This window comes from Mixophyes fleayi, chromosome 8 (assembly GCF_038048845.1).
Source record: "Mixophyes fleayi isolate aMixFle1 chromosome 8, aMixFle1.hap1, whole genome shotgun sequence".
Taxonomy (NCBI): domain Eukaryota; kingdom Metazoa; phylum Chordata; class Amphibia; order Anura; family Limnodynastidae; genus Mixophyes; species Mixophyes fleayi.
The window spans coordinates 109,268,693-109,289,662 of NC_134409.1; the positions used below are offsets into that span (position 1 = coordinate 109,268,693).

At 42.2% G+C, this 20,970-nt stretch overlaps 1 protein-coding gene across 6 annotated transcripts; it reads right to left on the reverse strand.

The window, feature by feature from the left end:
• Positions 1–1,720: 1,720 nt before the first annotated feature.
• On the reverse strand, positions 1,721–14,935 carry TSEN2 (tRNA splicing endonuclease subunit 2). Of its 6 annotated transcripts, none has more exons than XM_075183157.1 (12): positions 14,877–14,935; positions 11,970–12,168; positions 11,426–11,507; positions 9,985–10,021; positions 8,508–8,985; positions 6,750–6,827; positions 6,596–6,646; positions 5,305–5,443; positions 4,769–4,805; positions 4,290–4,401; positions 3,471–3,560; positions 1,721–1,812 (listed from the first exon to the last, which is right to left on the reverse strand). In XM_075183157.1, exons 2-12 carry the CDS (start codon positions 12,153–12,155, stop codon positions 1,753–1,755), a joined length of 1,350 nt encoding a protein of 449 aa, XP_075039258.1. In that variant the 5' UTR covers positions 12,156–12,168; positions 14,877–14,935; the 3' UTR covers positions 1,721–1,752. The 6 variants fall into 6 exon arrangements, with proteins under 6 accessions (XP_075039258.1, XP_075039260.1, XP_075039259.1 ...); XM_075183159.1 differs by having other exon boundaries at positions 11,970–12,165; positions 14,877–14,916; XM_075183158.1 differs by lacking the exon at positions 14,877–14,935 and adding an exon at positions 14,697–14,856 and having other exon boundaries at positions 11,970–12,165.
• Positions 14,936–20,970: the final 6,035 nt, after the last annotated feature.

Genomic DNA, 20,970 nt, shown 5'->3' on the forward strand with positions numbered 1-20,970 from the left:
CTGCGTGTGAATTTAGTTCCAAAATGAAGGAGAATTATACTTGAATTATATTATTTCTAGGTGCCAATCATTTTTTTTTTAAACATTTCTGTGTGGAATAAGCTACCAGCATTTTGCCCACTTTTTTTGCTTTTGTATTTCCAAAGAAATACATATGTGTATACCAAAATATATATTTTTAATTTGAACAATTTTCTGGAAGAAATGGAGCATTAATAGAAAAAAACCGCAAGGGGACAATATTTCTGGCCACAACTGTATGTACCTGACAGTGAGCTGGTTGACAAGGTTCTTGTGCCTAAAAGTACCGTTACTGTGAATTATGAAACTCTGGGCCTGATTCAGCTTCAGATGCAACTTGTGTTTAAAAAAACTAGCCCGGAACTTGAGCATATTCAATTGAACTGAATAGGACCGTATTCAAATACAAGCGGATCTAAATATACGTTTCCATTTAAAACTGGGTATAAGCACACTTTAGCTAAAGATTACTTGGTGGATGTAGACAGACAGAACTGAATGCAGGATACGCACATGTATATGTGCAATAGAAAGTCCTATCAAAAAACATGCACAAAAAATATTTTATTAAATAAATTAACTGTTAATACTATAACCATTACTAAATATTATTTAAAAAAACCCAGTAAATACATACATCAGGAGTGCATATTTATAGTTTATCACACCTGCATACACATGTGCTTTGTTATCTAGTGGTAATACATACATGTAGGGGGGGTAATTCAATTCCCCCTGAAGTACCACAGCGTAAAAACTATTACCGTTATTATGGTAATATTAACCCGGCTTTCTGCTCAGGGAGCTGCGAGGAAAAAGCTGGCGTTAAAACTACCATAATAACGGTATTTACACGCACCATTACCGTAATAAGGGTATTAGAGCGCAGGCCGCGTTACTTGAAAAAGTAATGCAGCCAATTGAATCCCCCCGTAGTCTTTTTAAACTATGTCATGACAATCATCACTATCAATCAGCACTGACAGCTGCCCTGGAGCTGGTGCAAATGATACGGCTAAAAAACCCAGCGTACTTAAGAGAAGCCTTGAATGGGCTGCATGGAAGTTGGCACTCCCTCGCTGTACATGGTCTACGCCCATCCGCTCTATCCCTCCCCCAATCAAATCGTAGGCATTCCTAAGTGTCATTTGCATGATGTGTTCATTGGCGCAAGGTCCGTTGCAGAGCGTGCGCAGAGATATGTCACGCGAGATACGGCAAGCAATTGGATTGACGGCTGAAGATGAATCAAGCCCTCTGCGCCCCAGTCCTATTTATTTTAATGGAGGCTCAACAGTGTCAGACTGTCAATTAGTTAAACAAATCAAGAAAGTGTTGGAATGGGCGAGACAGAACAAAGCAAATACAACTGAGCAAAAAAAAAAACCTGTCCCTTTAAGGACACAATTCTCCTACCATAGATATTGCTAATGTTACACATGGCTGTTTAAATAAACAGTTCTGCGACAAGCAAATACAGAACAGAGCAGATAAAACACAAAGGAATTTGTGTCACCAGCCAGAAATAATCAGTATACGTAATGTTTTCATCAACTCCTGGCCTAGATGTCAAATGTCATCTATAGAAAAATTGCATTCCTTAACATTTTCATAAAAGGACTCAAACCATTACATTTAAATTAATTTACAGCATACATTGTTTAACAGAGGAATTACATTCATCAAAGAAAACACCAAGCACTATGGAACATTTTATTACGAAAATTATTGTCACAATTCATCGTGCTCCATTCGCTCTCGTGAAGAGATCCAGCGACTCACAATCACTTCCTGCAAAAGTGATATCTAAAGTTAGAGGGAAAATCCAAAGGGAAAAAAAAAAGTTTTTCCACTCTCAAATGCAGTTAATACATATTGTTTACATACAGCTGGACCCTCTGTCACTGACCTTTGACCACCCTGGGGTCTCTCCACTGCAGGATATCAAAGCAAGTTTAGAGATTAAATAAAGAAAAGCAGACTGTGGAGGTGCAGGATTCTGCTCCACAGAGTCCTACGGACTGTTAAAAGGCGAGTTGTCCCAGCTGTATGGAAACGCTGAACCCTGCTCTATAAAATACATGGTGAGGTGGTGGGGGTACAAAAGGAAGGTCATCCACCAAAGTGCTACTCTACAGAGTGGAGGGGATTTAAAAAAAAAAAAAAAAGAAAAGAAGGAAAATCCTCTCATATTAACCCCCAAGTAAGATCATTCAATTAGTAGCGATGTCCCTCAGAAAATCGCAGCTGCTGTATTTTTACAAGAACTCTCCGCTGATTTTTCCTCAGCGGACAATAACTGTAAAAATGCACAGCCGTGATGTTCTCAGGAACATTGTGGCTAATTGAATCTCCCCCTTGAGTGCTCAGTGGGACTCTGCATTTAAGGAGTTAAGAAAACCCACAGATCCCTTCCCATCTTTTTCTGATTCTACCGGTGTAAAGGATTCTTTCCTACATCGTGCGCATACATAGGCAAAGACCAGCAATAGGAAGAGGCTCTTGTACTGCCTCTGTCTCCATATCCCTAGCACTAGAGGGAAGTCCCATCACTCAAAGGATGATATCCCTGTTTATATACTGTTTGCTGATCATGGTATCATTAAAGAAATGTGATGAGCCCAAAAGTGCTCAGCACATTGGTGAGAAATGTGTGGCTACAGGCTAATGCATGCACACAGGATAAATACATACAATGCTGGCACATGTTAAAGTGTAGCAGTGTGTGTGCATCATACTGTGCCAGTGTATTTTGTTTGATTCAGTGGGGGGGAATTCAATTAGCGCAATGTTCCTCAGAACACCTCGGCCATGGGATTTTTTACAGCAATCTTCACTGATTTTCCCTCACATCCCATAGAGGTGCGAGGAAAAATCAGCAGAGAATTTACCGTAGTAACGGTAAACATGCGCAGCCACAATGTTCTGAGGAACATCGCCGCTAATTGAATCCCCCAGGTTGCCAGTTCAGAAAATATACTGTAGCATTCTACAATTTGTCAATTAATCTACTAATGTTCCATTTATACATAAGGTGAATATTATGGATATTTGTGGTGGCTGCGCTTCCGGGGCCGCCATTGCCGGGGCTGCGCTTCCGGGGCCGCCATTGCCGGGGCTGCGCTTCCGGGGCCGCCATTGCCGGGGCTGCGCTTCCGGGGCCGCCATTGCCGGGGGGCTTGTATCACAACAACTAAATGAATCCTAACAATTCACTAGGAAGCAAGAGCATCAAAGATGTATTAACGGTCTCAGTGATCTCACCGGTTACTAGTGAATTTTTAGATTGCATTCTCATAACCAGATGCTTAGCCCACAAAACAGCTGCCTCCGCCGTGTATAGGTGAACATTAATACCAACACAGGCAATACACTTTCAATACTAATAAAATAAAAAACACATGTATAAGAGTAATCAGTGTCTTCTCTGTATTGTGCAAAGGACTTGCCTGAATTTTGAACTTTTTGATACACTCCGGAGTGTTTATGTCCTTTCCTGTGAATCCTGGAGGTTTAATTAGATAACAGATCAGCAGCTCCTGTGGACAAATGAATGTGCATTTCCATTAACATCTAGGGGTAAATGTATCAATATGCGGGTTCTTCAACACCCGCGTGCTCAGTCTCTTCCGCGATTAAATTTCAAGCGGCGCTGCATTGTAAAGGGAAGTTAACCCTTTACAATGCAGCGCCGCTTGAAATTTGATCGCGGAAGAGGCTGAACACGCGGGTGTTGAAGAACCCGCAGATTGATACATTTACCCCCTAGTGTGACAGAGTCCAGATGGTAAGAATATGGCCAACAATGAAAGCACAGATCATACTAGTAGTAAAATGATGGCACGCTTGTGAAGGTAAACTGTAATATTAACATAAAAGGTCATGGGTCTTAAACTTTTTGTTCTAGTGACACACCTGCCAACACAGATGCCATTTCATATAATTTATTCTGGACACTCCAATGATATAATATTACAAAATATACACAAAAAATACCCAGAAACCTGAATAACTATAAATATGTTTTGTTTTAAATTAAAAGTGAATTATAGTTACTTTATTCATTGTAAATGAAGCATAGTTCACATTAAACCCCATTGCATATATCCAGATTCCCATTACCGTAAATTCTTTGGTATCAAGACACATAAATGTGCAAAGACACACTGGTTGGGACTCCAAGATATAAGGCATTCTTGGTAACATTCACTGTCAGGATATGTTGGGATTAAAAGTAAATCTCATATTAACATGTTAAATGTTTTTACCTTAGAAACATTCATAGTTGTCCTGTTGAGACCAGATAGGGATCTCCAAGTCAGAGGCCGCAGCGGTAAACCTTCGAAATTCTCATCAACAAGTTCCACAATTACAGAATAGCTGAACGGAGAAGAGAGCCTATTGGTCACTACTACAGGATATGAAGGGTCAGTTCCCGACATTGCATTTGGTAGCAAACTGGCACTAAACCATAGCAACCAATCAACAATTAGCTTTCATATGTCTAGTAAACGTTAGACAATGAAAGAAAATATCTGACTGGTTGTAATAGTTAGATACAAATTTATACCTAAATTCAAGGTTAGTAAATAACATGTTCTAAAATATTTATTTAAAGTGGACATCCCAGAACAGAGACCTGGGTTAAAAGTATACTATAAGAACTTGTAATGCTTACAAATACTACAAATAAGAAAAGTTTAGTGAACAAAATAAGAAAAGGATAAATGCAGAGATATTAACCAACCTTGCATGGTAGAAGGGTGGGCCTTTACGATACAGCACTAAAAAAAACAAAAAAACAAACACAATAGTCATCTCTGATGAATACATTTTAGCATATTATTAGATTATATCATTATCGAGACAAGAAATGATGAGTGAACATATGTCATTAAAAAAATAATACAAAAAAAATAATAAAAAAAAATGAAGGGATTCCTCATAATATAAAATTCAAGTCCATATTTCCTCTACCACTGTAGAGTGCTATCATTTAGACCAGTGGATCCCAAACTCTTTCAGTTCAAGGCACCCTTAGGGTCTCCATAATTTTTTCAAGGCACCCCTAAGCCAAAATAATGACCAAGTAGTCCCCAGCCTTGCTTACCACTGGCCCTGGCTGAGGTACCCCCGTGAGATCGCCGAGTCACCCTAGGGAGCCTAGGCACACAGTTTGGGAACCACTGATTTAGACAAAGCAGAGGCTATGGGGGGAGGGAAATGCAACTGTAGAGAACAGGGATTCTGGCCACAGGCTCAGTTGATGGCACTGTGACTTACACAGGTCTGTTCCATACTTCAGGCCCACTTTCGGCACCCAGCCTTTGCTTCGGAAGTGCTGATACGCCATGTAACTTGTTGGGAAGTTCTGCTGAGCTGCATTGAACACCTCCCACAGTTTTAGTATCGGTAAAGGTTCCTAAGAGAAAAATTGCTCAGGTCATTTCAAAGACAGGTTTCTACACACTAACAGATTACACTCAGAAAACAAAGATATAAGATTTTAGCAAAATGGGAACAATGTACTTATTGAGAGCAATTGAGCTTTGCAATATTTGAAATAACTAAAAAAATGTATTGTTATAAGTATCTTGGTTAGTTTGATTTTATAGCCAGCAGGTGTTACTATTCCTACAGCTGACTGAGTGTTGGTTTAGCCCCTGGCCAAAAACGAACAACAAGAGAGGCAAAACATTTAAGAAAGATTTGCAATTTTCACTGTTTAAAGATAAACTGGCCACTGGGTGGCGCTGTTTTACTATCTATAGAAAATACTTCTTTATCCAACCATAGAAAATAAATAAATGCAAATATTCAGCAAAAATAGCTTCTTTGTACAGAAAGGCTGATGCCCATGTTTTATGAACATGTTTTTACTGAACACAAAGGAGTTGTCTAACCCTTGCAATAAGACTGGAAAGAAGCTGGAGGGGGTTAACGGGAAGGGGAGTTATGTGCAAGGGAGAGCAAAATGTGATTGGTTGTGAGCCACATCCACCAATCAAATGCCACCTTCCCCAGCTCACAGTCAATTATATGACATCCACCCTTTTCAAGCCTCTCCCAGGCCAACTGTTGATAAACAGTAATCCGCTATATACAAGGGGTTTGTATACATGCTTAACACAAAGGTACATTTCCCTTTTAAATTATTGGCATGCTAGTGAGAAGGTTTCGTATCCACCATAGTTATATGCCAAGTAATGTGAATAAAAAACGGACGAAGCACATGGCCAGCAACTTCATAATTGTCATCAATGAAAATAGGTTTCTAATATCACATGCAGACAAAAGCTATTTTTTGCTAGCCGCTACATGCTCTGGTAAAAAGTTGTCTAATATAAGTCAATAAGAAATCTTGCCAAGGCCCACAGGCGTTTTAATGCTGAATATGTCTAGCATTATATTCTTAATATTCATGTGGAAAGGGCTGGAAGCAAAGCTGCAACAAAACAGATTGTTGGAGTTTGGTTGCCCCTATTTTTCTTTTTGAAAATCGCAGTGACAAGTGGCCTGTGTGCGTAAACCATATGATAGCATCTGTATAGCACAATATACCAACATTAGTTACCTTTTTGTAAGTGACAGACAGACAGCCTAAGGCGTAAACCAAGAAAAAAGCCTGGGGAAAGAAAGAATTTAAACCATGAAAATCATGCAATTAAGATTACAATGACAAGACTATTTCTGCTATAAATAATTGTGGTTCCTATTATCAATCTTACTTCTTCACGGCTCAACTGTAAGTACTCAAATATTCTAAATGGATTCCTCCGACACACCAATCTTTTTTTCTTCATATTCTACAGAGGTAAAAAACACAATAATAATAAAAACAGAAGAACAACAAAAGGAAAACAAGAATTTATAAGAATGATATCTTGCATATTCCACATCACTTTCAATTTAGAACATCGAATTCAAATCAAGAGTTACAAATTTACCTTAACAATGCTGTATCTGTATTACAAATAAAGAACCAGACTGGTGGGCCCTATCAGTGGACAACAACAATAGACTGGTGGTCTACTGAAGCCTCCACTAATTAAAGGGATACCTGACCTGCATGTTTTTGTTTTACAATTTTATTTATCCAACATAAATAATAAGGGACAACTGTATAGAAGTATTCTTGACTTTACCTAGTTTCTATGACTGTGCTAGTAAGTTTGCTTGCAGAACTCACCATTGACTACAGTTCCATTATTTGCATTCTCTTCCCTATAATCCCTCCTGCCAGAGTTCTCTTCTCATACTAATCAAGGTATGATAATTCTCTCCCAATACAATATGATGGGAATGTGACCTAATGGTAAGGGATATACATGACACCATTGGGGGTATGGCCAGGTCCAGAATGGTCCGAAAACATGACAGAGCAGGCATACGGGTGGCAGAAAGAACTCGCTATGTTTGTTTACACCTTGTACAGAAAGATAATATTAAACAATGGCGTCTGTTTACTAAGCTGCAATGAGCCAAAAATCTGTTTTCTCCATAGAATGGCCATCGCAGCTCTTCTTTTAATTTATCAAGGGGGTTAAAGCAGCTGTCCAACGCTGGTCACTGCAGTCCCCACAGACTTCTATGGGGACTACGATGTTACCCAAAAGACTTACGCCATCTCCACATGGCGTCCCCATACCTTTTTAATGTATGGACTCCATCGCCACTGGAGAAGCCTCTCTTCCTCCAGCTCCGAGTGCCATAGCAATGTGCTTATGACATTAGCTGCACATGTACAGTAGTCACTAAGGTCAGATCCTCCATCAGCGTTAGGCTGCCGGTGAAGGATCTTTTAGTTAGTTTGGGGGATGGGGGGTTTCGCCCTGACTTGATAAATTACAGAATTACAGCAGTAGGACATTTTGTATTGATGTAAAAGGATTCTCACTAACGGCCACTAACCACGATGTTAAATAGACCCCTGTGTCTAGTACACACATTCCCTTGTACTAGACACGATTAAGCTCAGAACAATTTTGAATTTTTGCATCCCATGACAGTGAATTTGCACCGTCTGCCCAGTACAGTGCCGAGTGACTTCCCTGTAAATTTGACACTGTATCTAGACATTGGTGATAAGAAAGATTGAATGATGAGAAGCTTTGCTTTAATACTCTATTCCACCTGGCTTACTGAAAACAAGAACACTGATGTCAACGGATGCACATCTTGAAAGTTTCTCCTGACTGCTATGGGAAAGGGGGGGGGGGGGGGGGGATATTCAATTACGAACGCTGTGCAGCCGGACATCGCCTCGATGTCCAGCCACATACTTAACTGGCTATTACAGCAAAGAATCTCTGCTCATTTTTCTGCACACTTCTATAAAAACTATCAATTCACAAGTTTACTGGTTTGTAGCGACTTAATAGGCTGCATAAATACTGACTATTTCCACTTTGAAAGGAATGAACACAATTCAGAAAAGCTCTAGTCAGAGTATAAGCTCTGAGGGTCAATAATAAACACTATCGTACACCTCTCTCCTCCGCAGGGTCTTCAACATCTGGTTCAGAGTCCACTTCTTTCTCTTCTACTAAGACGTACTCATGTTCCCCTCCATCAGTCACACTTGTTGCTGCAGCTTCCTTCTTAAGGGTCTGTTTTTCTGGTTTACAGCCGCAATGTATGATAAAGTCGTCATGCTTGTGACAGTGCATCTTATCCAGAACTTCCACGTCTGGTTCGGTGCATGTATCCTGGGTTTTCAGCTTCTCGGAGTCATATTTTGCCAGAGGATCATAAACAGAATTTTCTTCGAAAGTCCTATTCTCTTCACTTGTAGGAAACAACGCATCTGCGGAAGGTTTGGACTCTCCTGAATCTGTTGTCTCATCTTTATCCTCTGGTAGATTAATAGGATTAGTATAATTCTCAAGCATCTTGCTGATAGAACTTGCGTCCAATCCCTGTCCCTCTAACAGTCCTTTGGCCCATTCTACGTGATGTTGATACCTAAAAATATTTTAGAGTTTTCCAGATTAGTACATTTATGATAACAAGAGACACGATTTAATGGACAAAAAAATAACATTGGTCAGAAACAGAGAAAGTAAAATGGTTTACGCTTAACCTCAGCACCTGTCCTGTGGTTCTTTAAAGTTGAGTCCCACCAACTCTGCAAAGAGTACAATCTGCATCCTAATCATCATCATCATCATCATCTATTTATATAGCGCCACTAATTCCGCAGCGCTGTACAGAGAACTCATTCACATCAGTCCGTGCCCCATTGGAGCTTACAATCTAAATCCCCTAATTTACACACACACAGACAGAGAGAGAGACTAGGGTCGATTTTAATAGCAGCCAATTAACCTACCAGTATGTTTTAACATAGTGTGGGAGGAAACCAGAGCACCCGGAGGAAACCCACGCAAACATGGAGAGAACATACAAACTCCACACAGATAATGCCATGATCGGGAATCGAACTCATGACCCCAGTGCTGTGAGGCAGAAGTGCTTAACATTAAGCCACCATGCTGCCCCTCTTCATCGCTTTCATCCTAATAATGCTAATCATGCAGCTGGAACATAAACGTGTCAGGAAACATACAGAAGTCTGTCTGCTGATTGTAGATGGTTTTCCACTGCAGCATTGACATTATTAGTAACGCAAAATTAGAGAAATACAATAACAGGCACCATAACCAGCTAGGTTCATATTAGATTGTTAGTTCTGGAACAAGGACCACTTTTATCTGCAGAGTCAGAAGACTAGAACTCAAGGGTATTAACTCGAAAGATATTCAAGTAAAAGCAGTAAAACATTAGCATGTTGTGTACCAGAAAAAGATCAGTTTCACAATGCTTCTATATAACATACATATACATCCTAATATTTACTATGTTTGTAAACAAACACAGAAACTGTAAATCCCTTAAGAATACATCTATCCAACACATTATTCATAGTAAAAAAAACAACAACATGACTGACAAAATACTCACTTTCTGGATGAAACAATTGGTAATTTCATTTTAGAATCTGTAAATAAATAATAATATTTGGTTAGTGTTTTAATATCTCCATCCATGACATCCACTGGGAAAAAGAGGATAGTTGTGAAAAAAAAGGTTGTATGGAGATTGTGAAGGTGTACAACTACTGATAAAGTAGATATAGAGCTCAAACACAAACTCATAACTACAAAGACAACATTTTTCTGTATTCGCACATATAGGGGGAGATACAAAGCATCTCCAGAACGTCCGCTGAGGTTCTGGCTGTAATCTTCCCTACATTTTCTTCGCACCTTTATAAATGAGCGGCGATTCCTACCATATCGCCGGCAATGTGCGCAGCATGATGTCCGTGCGCAACATTGCCAGAAATTGAATCTCCCGTATAGAGAGGCATGCGGATACGGGAGTCGTAAGGAGCTACTCACTATGTGGTACTCTGATTACCGCTATCTAGGGAAAAGATCTAGTTATAGTGGACGTGCAGCCCATGGCACAAGTTAGGGGGCAGGTTTATTAAGTCACTCTGCACTCTAAGCAGGTAAGTCTGCAACTTCTGCCATCAAGATTAGTGTTGTATTAATATATGTAACACCCCCCTCTGGCGTTGGATGTGTGGCCCAGGCACTATGACCCAGAGGAGACACATCAGTAACGGTTGCCTAGCAAAATAAGGTTGGGATGAGCCGAACAGAAGTGTTTGGTGACAGAGGGACAACCAGGGATCCAGGATTAGAATAGACCTGGGATTTATGCAAAAAAATTCTGCTAATTTTTCTTCGCAGCCCATAGAGCCAAGAGCAAAAATTTGCAGAGAATTTACACTTATCCCCACATTGATATATCAGCGGGCATCCACCCCCTGGAATACTACTCAAACATTGTGTAAGGCAGGATCCCCGACTTACTGTGACTGGGGACAACTGCTGAGCAGCTATTGCATAGCAAAGGTAGAAACGGCAGTGGCAATCAGAAGCCAATGATCATTTTGGTCTGTGTGTCAGAAGCCATCCACATGCACCTCTCACATATTCTAAACAAAACTGTCCAGCAGAAATCACCAGTCACTGGAGGTAATTTAAAATGGGTGAGGTGCAGACACAGCATCTTTATCCACCTTTCCACAAATCTAGGTCTAGACTGGGGACGAGTCTCCTGAGAGAGTTTCCCCCTTCCAATGTGCTGGTGTGGGTTAGTGTAAACTCATCCTTGAAAAGTAACTTGCTTTGAGTTGTTTGTATTATTTAATTTTAAATTCTGGAAGGGCTCACTTATTGTTTTTTTCATTCTACTGCTTTACTTACTGACATGAGTTACAGACCACTCCCTGCAATTAGAAGCTACCCATATCCAAGTTGTATCATATTAACAATATATACGGTATGTTTCTGATTACAATCATTAATCATTTTGGACACATCCACCCTACCTTTCCGTCGGACTCTCAATTCATTCTGCGCAATGTTATACTCGGGTCTGCTTCTCGACAAAATCCCCTTCCCAAAATATCCCTGAAGACAGAAACAGTGGAAGAAAGTTCAAACTGAGGCTTTGACCTATTGGCCTGTCTCTTCGTGAATTGATCCAATCAGACGCCACTTTCATCGCTCACTATCAGCTGACAATAGTCTATCACAGTGTTGGCTAACCTGTGACACTCCAGGTGTTGTGAAACTACAAGTCCCAGCATGCTTTGCCAATATATAGAAGCTTATTGCTGGAAGGGTATGCTGGGACTTGTAGTTTCACAACACCTGGAGTGTCACAGGTTAGCCAACACTGGTCTATCAGGTGGCTTCACCTCTACATTGCCTGCGGAGCTCAGAAAAGAACAGCAATTGTAAGGTAGGAGGTTACTACACCAGATCTCTGCCAGTGCAAACAAACAAATACACTTGCTGTAGTTACACTTACACTATACAGATGAAAGTTAATCCCTGCTGAAAAAGATATTGAAAATTAAAGTGCATCACCTTTCCATACAGAAGCTCTATATCCTGCAGACGTCTCACAATGACATAATTATTAATAATCTCTGCCTCACAGATCCTGAAATCCTTCATGTAACAATCATGAGACAAGGGGATGGGAAAGGGAGATTCATAGGACTCGTAGACCTTTCTCTTTCTCCGAGGAGCGTGGAAGGTGGCCTGTGACATTGTCTTCTTACTGCTGATACGAGAGAAGATGAGATGTTTATAATTACAGTTGTACACTGTAGAATACAGTGGTTATTCAATAGAACATGAGTCATTACAAAATGCAACTGTCTGAGGGTCAAACACTCCAATAATGTCAGTTTCAAGTCTGTCCAGGATGGAACTGGATGTATTCTTACACCGCTAAACCTATAATACAAGTATTTTTTTTACTGTTCTAATAAGACTAAATTTTATCTCTTAGTTTCAGCAACTTAACAGAAAGATGGTTGAGTTTTTTTCTACACAAAAATATAAAATATAAAGTGACTAATAATATCAATATTACCTTAACCTCAGAAACTAAATGACAAAGGTATATATATATTGTCAACCCTAGTGCTTTCTTCCCCAAAGTTCATAAGTACAGTGGTGGTCTGTCCTGTGCACCTCTACTGTTACAGATGTTCTGCTCAGAAGTATTCAGTGAGCATTGATTGGGCAAGTGGGGTGGGCCTTTAATAAGATGTCATCGTCCCACAAGATAGTCCCAAATCTTTGCAAGTTCCCATCTGCCAACATGACCCCACTCTCCTGGACATTCTCCTGCTCTAGTTATTCTCAGAATTTCCCAAAAGAATTCATTAGGATTTTATTAAGTTATTAATGCTAAGGTGTTATCAACATCAATTAAGTTACTTATCCCATGTTATTGCTATGGTGGAAAAAGTGGAGTAAAGTATACCAGGAGTCATGGCTAATATTGCAGGTGTGTATGTTCCCCAGGCAGCTATCCTGGCGAGTGGAAAACAGCAGGGTAGCTAGTGGGTTGTATTTCAGCAATATTGGGAGTTTCTGGGAATGGGCTCCCTTGATCTGAATGAAAAAAGTTCTAGTGAGTACATCACTGACAAGATGTCTTCTATTAATTACTGTGTTAACACTGCTGCAATACCGATCTACCAGCGAGGCATGGCGTGCAATGCCAGTCTACCAGCGAGGCATGGCGTGCAATACCGATCTACCAGCGAGGCATGCCGTGCAATGCCGGTCTACCAGCGAGGCATGCCGTGCAATGCCGGTCTACCAGCGAGGCATGCCGTGCAATGCCGGTCTACCAGCGAGGCATGCCGTGCAATGCCGGTCTACCAGCGAGGCATGCCGTGCAATGCCGGTCTACCAGCGAGGCATGCCGTGCAATGCCGGTCTACCAGCGAGGAATGCCGTGCAATACCGATCTACCAGCGAGGCATGCCTTGCAATGCCAGTCTACCAGCGAGGCATGCCGTGCCATACCGATCTACCAGCGAGGCGTGCCGTGCAATACCGATCTACCAGCGAGGCATGCCGTGCAATACCGATCTACCAGCGAGGCATGCCGTGCAATGCCAGTCTACCAGCGAGGCATGCCGTGCCATACCGATCTACCAGCGAGGCGTGCCGTGCAATACCGATCTACCAGCGAGGCATGCCGTGCAATACCGATCTACCAGCGAGGCATGCCGTGCAATACCGATCTACCAGCGAGGCATGCCTTGCAATACCGATCTACCAGCGAGGCATGCCTTGCAATGCCAGTCTACCAGCGAGGCATGCCGTGCAATGCCAGCCCACCAGCGAGGCATGCCGTGCAATACCGATCTACCAGCGAGGCGTACAATATCGGTCTACCAGCAAGGCGTGCTGTGCAATACCGATCTACCAGCGAGGCGTGCCGTGCAATACCGATCTACTAGCGAGGCGTGCTGTGCAATACCGATCTACCAGCGAGGCGTGCCGTGCAATGACGGTCTACCAGCGAGGCGTGCTGTGCAATACCGATCTACCAGCAAGGCGTGCTGTGCAATACCGATCTACCAGCAAGGCGTGCTGTGCAATACCGATCTACCAGCGAGGCATGCCATGCAATACCGATCTACCAGCGAGGCGTGCCGTGCAATACCGATCTACTAGCGAGGCATGCTGTGCAATACCGATCTACCAGCGAGGCGTGCCGTGCAATGACGGCCTACCAGCGAGGCGTGCTGTGCAATACCGATCTGCCAGCGAGGCGTGCTGTGCAATACCGATCTACCAGCGAGGCGTGCTGTGCAATACCGATCTACTAGCGAGGCGTGCCGTGCAATTTCGGCCCACCAGCGAGGCATGCCGTGCAATACCGATCTACTAGCGAGGCGTGCCGTGCAATACCGGCCTACCTGCAAGGCGTGCCGTGCAATACCAGCGAGGGATGCCGTGCAATAAGGGTCTACCAGCGAGGCATGCCGTGCAATGCCGGTCTACCAGCGAGGCATACCGTGAAATAAGGGTCTATTAGTGTAGATAAATTAAGTACAGGTCATACAATAAAAGTGAGGCATGCAGTGCATATAAACAGACATTCAGTTCAGTACATGCAATACAGATGCATTAGTGAGCTATGCGGTACAATACAAGTATATGAGTGACTTATGTAATGCAACAGAGCTATATTAGTGTGGATAAATTAAACGCAAGTAATACAGTAAAAGTGAGGTATACAGTGCAGTGCACATACACTGACGTATGCAGGTCAGTACGTACAATACAGATGAATGAGTGAGGTATACAGAGCAGTTTCTGGCATACAGCTATATAAGAAGCATATACACAGCCGTGCATGTAATACAGATCTGAGAGCAGAATATATAATAATAGGGACACGGAGCTCTGCACTGATCACACAGGAAGTGTCCAATGCTAATCGGATAACGAGTCACTCACCGATCTGTTTGCAAAACTACTCAGGAAGCTAAACACCACGTGGCCCCTGAAGCCCCGCCCACTGCTTGATCATGTGACTTTACAATCAGAACCGTATATATTGTACTACACGGGTACAACTCGTGGTCCTAAGTTTATTATTACAGATACTTGTAGTGTTTACTTTATGTTGTTATCTACATCCCGTTTATTGGAACTTTATAATTATTGCAGAATAAGGTTAGTGATCCATAGGACACTGCACCGGCAGGAATAGGAAGAAGTAATTTGCTTGGTAAACCAATGGATGTGTGTCTTACATCCACTGTCTACACGTGGTGGAGCCAGAGTTTCATCTAATACAATGCTTTGCATAGCTGCATCTTTGTATTCTGTAGGTAATAGTTATTGAAGGGGAGTGTTTAAAGACTTCTTCCTACCACCAAAAATGAAGCACTCCTATAGAGAATAAAACAAAGATAGATATAGATACATTTTTTGTTCATTATATATATTTTTTTATATTTATTAGAGTCAAACCCACTCTTTTTCCAGCCATTAAAGTGGAAAGACCGCCACACTGGGAATGGCATAGTGGTTAGTATTGCTGCATCACAACATTGGGGTCTTGAGTTGGATTCCCAACTAGAGCTCCCTCTCACTGGAGTTTCACAAATACCGGTTAGGTCTCTCAAGAGAGCAGGCAATTCTCCTACAACCTGCCCGTCGGGAGCCAAATTGACACAATTCACCCTGTCCCCTTCTGTCCCCCAACCACACACCCCCTCAGGTATCTCCTGGAGGGCAACAATAGAAAGTTGGCAACTATGCCCTACTCTGTGTGTACTTTTGTGTTTTAGGGAATTTACAATGTAAGTCTAATTGGGGCAGGGACTGATGTGAATGACAAATATTCTCTGTACAGCGCTGCATAGTATGGTGGCACTACAAAAAAACAGCCCTTGATAGAAAAGAGGTAGCTAAAAACTTAACCAGATAGCATATGCCCATCACCAAAAGTTAGTCATTGGGAGGCGAATCACATAGGTGAAGAGACAAGTTGACAAGCCCAAGGACCTGCTGAGCTGTAAAATAGAAGGCCCTGAAAACAGGTCATGTAGTAACAATATAAAAATTACTGTAGGATCTCTACCAAACTTGGATAAGATGCCAGTTTAGATGTTCCCGCCCATACTTATGGTGAGTTCATAGAAGGGGACCTCGAAGAAAAGATTTGCATGTTTCAGCCTAGCCAATACTGGCAAAAATTCTCCATTTACAGATTCAGATACCATTAAATATGAAGGCCAAAGAGATTCACGAAAAGAGTCACAGCAAGGAATTTACTAAAAGTGTGCTCCAGGCTTTTAAGATGTAATGTCTACAAAATTTCAAGCGTTCTCTGAAAACCTACCTATTCAGACAAGCTTATAATATTCCTCAACCACCCTCTTAACCTCACTACCTTTAGCCTGTTACACAATTTCACACAAGACAACTACCCCCTGATCAACATTGTTGTGTGACAGGATCATTTAGCTTATGAGTCACTTTTACCTTTGCAGTCTGGCTGAGCCAAGATGCAAAATGTATACTTAACCTCATGTGTCAATCTCCCATTGTCCCATAGATTGTAAGCTTGCGAGCAGGGCCTTATCACCTCTTTGTCTGTTTTACCCAGTTTGTTTATTAGTTTATTATGTTTGTCCCCAATTGTAAAGCGCTACGGAATATGTTGGCGCTATATAAATAAATGATGATGATGATGATGATAATGTTAAATTCAGTTTGGCCTACTACGCAACACTAAAAGTATTCACAACAGAAGGAGTGCAAACATTTATAGACCATATGGAGGCCATGGCTTATGTCTATCGCATGTGGCTGTAAGCCACAAAAGACAAGGAAGGAGCTCCTCTCACACTGGTACTGTTGGTGGCCATCTGGCATTCCTCCCAAAAACCCCAAGGTGGATTACTCAAAGAAGAAGGATTTCGTTCCCCATACCTGAAAAGGTGACACAACAGAACCAACTGTGACGCAGTAAAGGACTCAATCGATCACTCAGACATTGCAGAATGACAGTAGACTACAACCTGTCAGAGATTTTCAAGGGATACCTCTGAGCAAATGAAAGTACTTAATTGAGTTTGAGACATCCACAGGAGGGAAGGTCTGATGATGGGCACAAACCGTTTTGCTTAGCTCTTAGCTTAACCAGGCAGTCTCTCTTCCTGAATAGTTTGTTATATTTAAGTACGCAAGCTGTGCACAGGCAATACTGGAAATAAGGGAAGTTATTCATGTCAGACCATCAGAGTTAGGAACTAATCCAGCTAAAGGGTACAAATTTATACCTGGACAGACTGTGTTGTGATGCAATGGGTGCCAATGCAATCTTCCATATTTTTGCATGTAGCACACTGTAAGTATTTATTGTTACACTGCAGTTTTGAGTACAACTAGAACATATTCCCCCTCCTGTGGGGTGGCAGGGCAGGGAGCCATTTGCCCCCTGGGCTGGACCCATACTGGCAACCTTGGGCTGGGTCACTGGACTACCTGCATTTTCTTTCTTTAAAATGTTCCTAATAGGCTGCTGAGCCGAGTCCCCTAACCTGGGATAAAATATACCAGACAGCCCATGTTCCCTCCCAACTCTATGTTGACCACCCTCTAACATTCAACATAGTATGTTAGAATGCAGTAGCATCAGGATATGCTTAAAGCACATACTTACTGTACTTTCGTTACACTGGGATGCCCATGATCCCTGATCCAGGCATAGGGGCTGCAAGTGCAATTTATGTTAAACTATGCATTTCGTGTTTACTGCACGTACGCAGTGTTATGCACTTTTTGTCGCTATCCAATAACAATTGTCGAATCTCGATTTGTGTTTCCAAAGCACAAAGTAATTTATTCTCAAAAAGTAGCAGAATAATTCAAGCGAAATAATAATAAGTACAGCCGTTACTTATCGCAGGCGCTCTGGATCCAGTGAACAGTCATTCAGGTCTGAAGTCTGTGGTCAAAGAAGACTGGTCACTAAGTCCAAAGCTCCTGCTTATATGCCGTCAGAAATACAGTAAAACAATGCAGATGATGTGGCTTGCTTCTATTGGTCCAGGCTTCAGGAAGGTCCAGTGTACTGCAGGTCATAGGCCAGTTCAAACCAAAATACCCAAAGGTGGGGATCATCTCTCCAGGGGATGTGCTCCGACTTTCCCGCCAAGACTCTAACTAGTCTATTAGCATTTTATAGTCAGCATCACTTATTCCCTAACATCAATTACTAGAGTATGCAATGTGCGATCTCTTCGGCGAATGAACCGGACAGCTGCTGATGAATAGGGGATTAAAATGATACTAAACACGACACAGTTTATGCAACCTGAACCTTGAGTTTTACTAACATGCATATAACTTATAATATGAAACATAAATACCGCTATATCTTGACATAAATAGCTATGTGCTGCAACTACAATTAATGTGTACTAATTACAAATGTGTGTATTCGTGTGAATGTGTATAAAAGTGTAAAAACTGTTATTGCTACGTGTTGCGGCTGGATAGGCCCTTCCACGCCGTAGCGTGCTCTACGCATATTTTCAGACAAAGACAACCAAGTTTGCTCGATATTAATTGAAATTGACTATATCCAATTTGCTGACTTCGACAGTAGTAAAAGAGGAATTTTGCGCTTGATGCCCTTAATTTATGCATATTTTGACAATTTGGTTGCCATTTCTATGCTTAGCCACTAGATGCCATGATCTATCTGTTCTATGTACTCTGCTTTCCAGCTACTCAACATTAGTAATAGTCTTACTAGCTTATTTCATGAGGCAATAGAGAGGGAAACGTTCATCTTTGCTCTTAGCAGCTAGCACAATTTAGCAACAATAGGTTTAGGGGCATCATAAGTACTTACGCCCTTTTTACGAATTGCGCCTACCTTAACTTATATTCATATGACATTTTCAATGCTCATTTCTGTACTTTCCAGTGTTAATTCCTTCACTAATTGCTATATTCATAAAATCTATGTTTTGCACAGAGATTGCATCGAACACATCCTTATTAAATCTCCCACCATGTTTTCATTCTAACATGTTGCTTAAGACAAAAGGTGTAATTACTCCAATATCCCCCAAAGATCTGACAGTAAATCTTGTAAAACGTGCTTAGAGTGTACACATGAATCAGTATGCTGATCGGGACTTTTTCTTTTTAGTTGTTGGTAAAATCGTTTACTATATCGCATAGGGACAAATCTTCTGTAGTGTGTACCCAGTCTTAGTGGCTTTAGAACTGGGCAAGGTAGAGAGTATAAATGAGCAGGTTAAGGGCTTGATCTGACATGTGCTTTCAGAGCATTTCCTCGTGTTCAGGACGAAACAAGAAGCATGATAACTCAGAGAATGTTGCATGCCCAGGGATTATTGATCTTTGTCTTGGAACGTACCTGTTCACATGTAAATTGCTGGTCGGACCAAAATGTCTGAAAATAGTGCATGCATTATTTTCTGGTGTTTTTGTATGATTCACATTTGCTTGTTAGTATTTATTGTTACACTGCAATTTAGAGTACAACTAGAACATCTTCCCTCCCTGGGGCAGACGGGGCAAGGAGGCATCTGCCCCCCGGGCTGGGCCCATACTGGCTACCTTGGTTTGGGTCACTGGGCTACCTGCGTTTTCTTTCTTTAAAATGTTCCTAATAGGCTGCTGAGCCGAGTCCCTTAACCTGGGATTATTATTATCATTATTATTATCATTTATTTGTTAGGCGCCACAAGATTTCCTCAGCGCCGTACACAAAGCAAACAGTAGACTATACAGGGTGAGACAGTACAGAACAATAAACAAAAATACCAATGCTTCAGAAACTCCAGGCAGGTTAAAGCAGTAGAGGCGGAGTAGAAGAACAGGTGTGGAGACAAGAGGGAAGAAGGCCCTGCTCATTCGAGCTTACATCCTAAGGGTGGGTGAAACGAACCAGACACAATTGAAGGAAGTTGAAGTGTGGGGAGAAGGACCGGGAGGAGAGAGGATAGAACGTTAGGAGGAGATGCGGGGTTAGGTAGAAGGTCGGTACGCTTTGAGGAACAGGTGAGTTTTGAGTGCTCGTTTGAAGGAGCACAGATTAGGAGAGAGATGGATGGAGCGAGGGAGGTCGTTCCAGTGAAGGGGGGCAGCACGGGAGAAGTCCTGGATTCTGGAGTGGGAAGTGGTAATAAGAGTGGAGGAGAGGCGGCGGTCATTAGCTGAGCGTAGGGAGCGGGCAGGAGTGTGAATGGAGAGGAGGTTAGAGATATAAGGGGCCGTAGACTGAGAGAGAGCCTTGTACGTGGTGGTAAGGAGTTTGAAAAGGATTCTGTAGGGGAAAGGGAGCCAGTGTAATGCAAGGCAGAGAGGAGAGGCAGAGGAGGAGCGGCGTGAAAGGAAGATGAGTCTAGCAGCCGCATTGAGTATAGAGCGGAGGGGTGCGAGGTGGGATTGGGGGAGGCCAGTAAGGAGAAGGTTGCAGTAATCAAGGCGGGAGATGAAGAGTGCGTGTATGATAGTTTTGGTGGCATCCTGAGAGAGGAAGGGACGGATGCGGGCAATGTTGCGGAGTTGGAAGCGACAGGCTTGGGCGAGGGATTGAATGTGGGGGGCAAAAGAGAGAGAGGAGTCAAGAGTAACCCAAGGCAGCGGAGTTGGGTGACAGAGGAGATGGTGGAGTTGTTAACAACGATAGAGAGGTCATGGTGGGAAGGGAGTCTAGGTGGGGGAAAGACAATGAGTTCGGTTTTAGAGATGTTAATTTTAAGAAAGCGCGAGGACATCCAGGAGGTGATGGCCGAGAGGCAGTCAGATACACAAGAGAGGAGGGAGGAGGAAAGAACAGAAGAAGATATGTAGAGTTGAATGTCGTCAGCATAGAGGTGATACTGAAGACCGAAAGAGGAGATGAGAGCGCCAAGGGAGGAAGTGTAGAGCGAAAAGAGTAAAGGGCCAAGAACAGAGCCCTGAGGGACTCCAACAGGGAGAGGGGAGGGGGTGGAGGAAGAACCAGACGTGGATAAAGAGAAAGAGCGGTTAGCAAGGTATGAGGTGAACTGTA